This window comes from Temnothorax longispinosus, unplaced genomic scaffold (assembly GCF_030848805.1).
Source record: "Temnothorax longispinosus isolate EJ_2023e unplaced genomic scaffold, Tlon_JGU_v1 HiC_scaffold_16, whole genome shotgun sequence".
In the NCBI taxonomy this organism is placed as follows: domain Eukaryota; kingdom Metazoa; phylum Arthropoda; class Insecta; order Hymenoptera; family Formicidae; genus Temnothorax; species Temnothorax longispinosus.
The window spans coordinates 284,484-291,383 of record NW_027269970.1 but is presented as its reverse complement, the minus strand read 5'-3'; the positions used below and the strand labels follow the sequence as shown (position 1 = coordinate 291,383).

Sequence of the window (6,900 nt, the reverse complement as noted above, 5' to 3'; positions counted from 1 at the left end):
TAATCCAGATAAAGGTCAAAGTTTTATAATGGAGCGATTCGCTAGCGTTTGTACACCGTTATCTTTATTGATACAGTTCCCTAAATGTATGCATCACTCTGCCGAGGAAAATATACATCCAAACTGGTCGCTTTCACTGTCGACATTTTTGGCTATTTGGGTAACTTATTGAATTGGTTTCTTGAAATTATTATTTGTTTCAGATACATATATCGAAGCCCGGAAGATGGAGAAAAGAGCTATTTGCATCAGCATGGATAACGATACCGAAGCATTATTAAACAAATTTCCGTCAGACAGAAGCAGCCCCCCGCTTTCTGTAGTTTCAGGTGTCTACTTAGTGACGCCGTGGCGCTGGCGTCAGTCAACACAGTTAATATATATATGTTAATGGCTGCGTTCCGTAAAGCGCGTGTATCTACAGTATACGTAATGTTTACTGCATATGATTTTTTGTCAACACTTCGATAAAAATGAGATTTAATTAATAAAACAGTAATAGACAAAAGTAACGTAATAGAAAAATGCGCGCATATGCACTTTATGGAATCTAGCCAATATGCATTATATGTGCAGAATTATTTATTACAAATTTTCAATACACATTAATACTTTTTTTTAAATTATATATTAAATAAAATGTGTAATGTAAAGTTGGGAACGTAAATTAAGATAGATAGGTAAATAATAAAATATTTTTGTTTAAGAAAATTTTATTTAATTTTTATAATACTTTGCTGTTTTTTTTATATTTTGATTTTGTTTTTTTTTCTCATGATTAATTTTATGGCAATATTGCCTCATGCGTGTACAAATATAAAAATCTATTATTTTGGATAAAATAGTATCACCATGCTCTTTACATGGAAAAGACAGATCTTCTGTATAGATATTTTCTACAACCATGTCATATACATCAGCACGATGGCAATATTTAGAAAACAAAATTTCTAAATATTTTATAAATTTAAACATCTTTAAATTTGGATGCGTTAGATTATTATCAGTTCTCATATTTGTTAACAGCGCCTCAGGAAAAGGGCTACATGCTACAGGATTAGTAAATGCGTTCCTACATATGTTACACTTTGTAGATTTTAAAATATAGTTACACAAATATCCTGTTGTATAATATACAATACAATCTGTAATTTCATTATCATCATGTTGATAATCGTTTTCTATTATAAAATCATCAAAACCCCATTCGCTGTTATCGCTTTTATCAACAGCATGATTTAATTTTTCTTTCAATTTGATTAAAGATTTTTTATTTGATTTTTTATATAACTGTTTTATATCGGTTATTGAGATTAGAGGTTTTGAGTCTTCCATAACTGAACAATTTCCATAGCGCGGAGGCCTAAGAATGCTTGAAGTACTTAAAATTTTATATAGTTGAAGAAAAGTAGGGGTTCCGGGATGGTCATTAGACCCTGCTGCTTGTCTTATTGAACCAAAAAATCTCTATATGACACATGGAAACATGGAGAAATTATTTATACCACATTGTTATAAAAATAAACCACAATGCCATAAATGTATCCTATGAATAAGTAATAAACTTTTAGAACTATGATAAGAAGTTAAATATTTCTAAATTCTTGAGAGATTCCTCTAAAATCATAAATCTAAATATATATTTATATATATTTATAATCAATACCAGGTAAAATACGTATATAAATGTGTAAATATGTATATACATATGTATATATGTATATACATAAATACATATACATACGATTTTTTGATATATCAAACCTCAAGTGAATCCTGATTCAAGTGGCCTGTTAAGACGGAAGGAAAATCAGCATTTGTCGTTAAATATTTAACCAAATCCAATGTTGATTGTATTGTCACACGAAGACCTTCAGCAGTTTGTCTCGTTAAAAAGTTTTTCTCTGTGATAGCACCTTCATCGACATGTTGCTGCCAAGCATCTAATTTCTTGAGAGATTTCTCTAAAATCTATTAAAAAATTAAATTTTTAGCAAAATTGTTAGCTTCTTGTAAATACATAAATATGTAATAAATAAAAAAACTAATATATAAAAGTTACACAAATCCAATCATTGACTAATTATAAAAAAAATTAATGTACCTTGTAGTCTGTATTTCCAACAGTCAAACCTTCAGAAAACTTATTTCGATTTAATGAATCGAATAAGTTATTAATCCATTCACAAAAGTTTGCAGTATTGTCACACTCTTCTAATTCAGGTAAAAAATTTTTGTAGAATCTTAAACCGTGAGCCATCGACTTACTAAAAATCTGAAATAATGTATATAAAGATATATTGCAATTCTTAAGCTATTTCTAAACGTTCTAAACTACTGGATTATCTGTAAAATATATTAATTGTGTAAAATCATTAAATAAAATACTATTAAAATATTCTTACTTGAACAGCTAGGCAAACTCTCATTTTAGCTGCATTTGTAAGTATTAAATGATTAGTTGTTATTTTAGGGCATATTCGCATTTGAGCCGGCAGCGATTTATCCTTATTGTGTAATATTTGAAAATAATCCCATTTGACATGTTTTTCATCAGGATTAAGCTTAAAAAAACAAAACAAAAAGATATTTATGATTAGATTTTTAGATTAAATATTTTAGACGTTTTAAACTTTTGCAGTGTGGATAAATACTTGATTTAGTTTCATAGTTTACGCCTTATCCTTTATAAATTTCTTTCGTACATTTAGCTTTCAAGTTTACGCCGCATTTTTTATGGATTTGTTTCTGATATTTCATGAATATTTCAGTTTTAGTACTCAGTATCAAATCGATACTCTAACAAATTTAATTTAAATGTTCATGAAAGAAGTAAACTGATATATTCACACAACTATATGATAATTAAGCTATTACTTTACCTGTAATGATGTACTGTACAATCGATTTCTAATCGTTTTCATAAGGTGTGGTGGATCTGAAAATACATATATGCGACGTCCATTTACAGTTGGGTGATTAAAACTATTAATTAAATTATCTTTTCTTCCACAGACACCCATAATATTCCAAAATTTTCTATTTGTTGTAGCACCGTCGGTAATTACACCATGAACTTTTAAATTAATAGCCTCTAATAATGCAATAGCCTATAATATAACAAAAAAATTATATAAAAATATATTTTGCAATTTCTTATAGAACTTCGAGAGAAAAATACGATATATTTAAATTTTCATTGCATCATATGTACCTTAATTATCAATTGCGCAAGTACTTCTCCAGTTACAGGCCCTTTGGAAGCGAACACTGCTATTGGTTGACAATAACAGTCTGCAATTGGCCGAAACATTATTACTAGTCCATAATCTGCTCTTTCATCAAGATTAAATGATGATATCCCTTCACTTCCAAAATCAATTAACCCTGTATACGTGAGATTCTTAGAATTCACATTAATGGACTCGCGAAGATGTATTTCGTCAAGTAAAATAACTCCATGTTTTGTATCTCTGTTTTGTCTCTCAATGCTAATTTAAACATTTCAAAAAATTTTGTATCAAAACCGCATGGTGTATCAATAAAAGAAAGATATCTAAAAAAATACATATTGCATTATTACATGAATTAATAAAATTGTTATATTTTGGTACGTGATTACTATTTATGTATATATTTCTAGCTAGAATAATTATTCGAAAATAAAAATGTATATATTACCTTTGTATAGTTCTAATACATGGCAAGGATAATATTTGATTATCTCTTATAAAGTCATAAGCCTTAGGTGATTTCATGTGCAATAACATACATAATAATATCCATTCTTCGCTATACCTGCGACCTTTTGTATTTTTTAATTTCGCAGCTTTTATTATTTCTTGCACTGCGATTAACTGATTTCGAGAAACGTGTGTTCCTTTTAATTGATCTTCTACATTATTTACAGAAATTTCTTTAATTTTTGTCATATTATCTGTAAGTTCTTTTCTCAATTTATTTATTATATATTTAGCTCTATTCTTCGCTTTTTGTGCTTTATAATATCTTTTTCGAATTAGTAAAATTTTCTCTTGTTTTTCTGTGATCGGTACAGTTATTTTAATTCTTTTAATTAGTTTTACTATTTTCATCCGACGGTGCTTTTGGTTTATAGATTTCTTCATAACGGAACAAAATGTACATTTTTTAGAATTAAATGACGAAAATAATAAACATTTTTTGTGTCTCCACGTGCCACAAATATCTTCATAAGCTTCATTATATTCGACGCTTTCAATTACATTATTACTGTTATCTGCACCACAACATATAGAAGCATTATCAAAAGAAAACAATGTTTCTTGTAACTCATCTATACTATTAATATTCTCATGAATTCTTATGTGTGGTGGAATGTTTAACATGTTTATAGGCTGCCTTAAGATATTTAATTGTATTGTCATGTTTTCTTTAAGTAAAACTTCTTTGAAAGGATTAAATGAATATTTGTCCTCATAATTTTCCATTTTGTTACATGTGGCAATAAAAAAGATCAATAATCGTGCGTCATCAGTAAAATACTGCCCATATATCCACTGATTTGGCATATTAAACTCTTTCCTGTTTAGAATATCTATTACGTGATTAAATGAAAACATTGTTGCTTGATCTATTGTATTATTAAATGGTGATATCGTTTGTTCATTTTCTTCATTATCTTGAGTATTATGTGGATCATGTACATTTTTATCAATATTTTTTGGATATTGCTTTTCCTTAATATTGTCTGAGATTTCCTCAAACACAGGGAATTGTGATGGTACAGCCCCTTTACGTAACTTTGGTATTTTATATGGTGCAGACTAAAAAATATTTATGAAATATTTATAATACAATTTTTGATAAGTTTTATAATTATTTAAACAATTACTAATGTAATTAATGAGTATTTATTTTGTATAAATTATCAAACAGGCATTATTAACTAATGAAAGAAGAAACTTAGAAATTAACAACTTACCACGCCAAGAACATTTCCTTCTTTGTCGTAAATTTCACGTTTCCACAAAATGTCAGTTTTTAAAAAGTGATGATGGCATACAGCTTGTGTCGAATTTATATTTATATCAGTTCTTTTTAAAGCTGCTTGCCATGCTTTTTTCACATTTTCGTCTTTTGGCACATAAAAAAAATGTACTTTTTCAGGATTTAAAGTATAACCTGACGTACAGCCAAGTGCAAGACAGCGCGGCATTGTTTAATTAAAATAAACAAATGTGGTTAGTTGCATCAGCAACTCTCAAAATTCTTCTTTCGCGACGAAACACGTTCGGTAACAGCGGTAGCAGTGAGCGAATTAACCTAACTTTTACCATAGACCCGTGGTGACTGTTGCCAGCGCCACACAGCGGGCTTGGCGTCACTAAGTAGACACAGTAAAAGAGGATATAATAAGAAGTGTCAGAGGGCTGGACAGAAGCAAAAGGAAAAAAAAGACAATAAACAGGATGATTTTCTGTATGGTTCGGGTAAATTAATTTTCAAGATTTAATTATTATATTACACTTATACAAAATGTATAAGCGTATAATACATATGTTTCCAGGATTTCAATTTATTTAATGTCCTACTCAACATAATAATCTCACTTTCTTTTCTACATTTTCTATTCTTTCTTCGACTACTGCTTTTTTCCTCTTCTATCCCCCTTTTCTTTCTTTTACGTCTGTTATTTATAATGCGTTAATGAAAAATACATTAATTCAATGTTTTTAATTTCAGATCTTGCAACAAAATCATCCAGTGATGATGACGATGACGATAATAGCGATGATGATAATGCCTCCCGTCGACCGCAAGTTAACTGTACGTATGGAGTGTGCATATGTGTATTACATACATATAGTGTCACGTTTTATGAATTCTTTTTAAAGAATTTGTGGCGGTCTCCCGACCACACAATCGGAACGTACGCGCGCCGCGCGCGCGCCAACCGATCACGCGCCGAGCGCGTGGGCCAGACTGCGGCCTGCGAAGCTATACCAGAGTGCCGCCAACAGGTGGCAGACTTTCTCGCGTTTTATTTCCAGTCAGGGAAGAATAAAAGGCCACACGGCGACGGCCTAGGCAGCTTTCGACTGCTCTCAGGCTCACAGCCAAGACCAGGAGAAGTCTTTTGGATAAGAGATCTAGCTACATCTCGCCGTCACCTTGCCGCCGCCTAAGCTACGGCCACCACCAAGACGAGCTGCGCCACTCCGCTTGCCGTCACCGAGACACCCTCAGCGGCCCCTGGACTACCGTCCAGGCCACACGTGGAAGCTCGTCCCGCTCCAGCTCTCGCCGGTGCGACTGACTCGTCCTCCACGCACACTCATCTCAACGTGAGACGTGAGAGTCCGGCGCTACACTTCTCCTCGACTGTCGTGGACGGTGCCTCCACTCCCGTCGCCTCTGCCGCCATCACCTACCGAGCGGTCACACCAGGGAACGCAGACCATCCCTCCGGCGCACGTGCACCGAGGCGTGCAACACCAGCCTCCACGCGACACCCGGGAGGTACAAACCGACCAGGAGTGGGAGGTCACCTCCTCACAAGGGACGCAGACCGACGAGCCACCGGCACTAACGTCGGAGTCCACGCAGACCGAGGAGACGGAGCAGTCCCACACTCCACCGGGGACACCGCCGGCCTGGCGGAAATACAGCTCCTTCAGGAGGACTCAAACTCAGCCCAGCATCATCTGGCGTGAGCGCATCCGGGAGTAGGAGACGAAGAAACCAATCGGCCCTTCTCAGGGCCACAGCACAAGAAGAACCCAAACGGCCCTTCTCAGGGCCTCCTTCAGCACACTGACACATAAACATATGTAATTAGGACAGTAGAATAAACGATCTATTTATTGCATATCTGTCTCTCAGCTCACTCGACGATCCTTCTCACGCTGCGGCATCTCC

The 6,900-nt window shown here is 33.7% G+C and overlaps 1 protein-coding gene across 1 annotated transcript; it reads right to left on the bottom strand.

The window, feature by feature from the left end:
* Positions 1–3,580: 3,580 nt before the first annotated feature.
* On the bottom strand, positions 3,581–5,333 carry LOC139823699 (uncharacterized). The gene has a single exon (XM_071796207.1). It carries the CDS (start codon positions 4,599–4,601, stop codon positions 3,678–3,680), a length of 924 nt encoding a protein of 307 aa, XP_071652308.1. The 5' UTR covers positions 4,602–5,333; the 3' UTR covers positions 3,581–3,677.
* Positions 5,334–6,900: the final 1,567 nt, after the last annotated feature.

Bases quoted from the DNA above. Each gene is read 5' to 3' on its own strand.
- LOC139823699 (XM_071796207.1), bottom strand. From the start codon at position 4,601: ATGTTTTCATTTAATCACGTAATAGATATTCTAAACAGGAAAGAGTTT.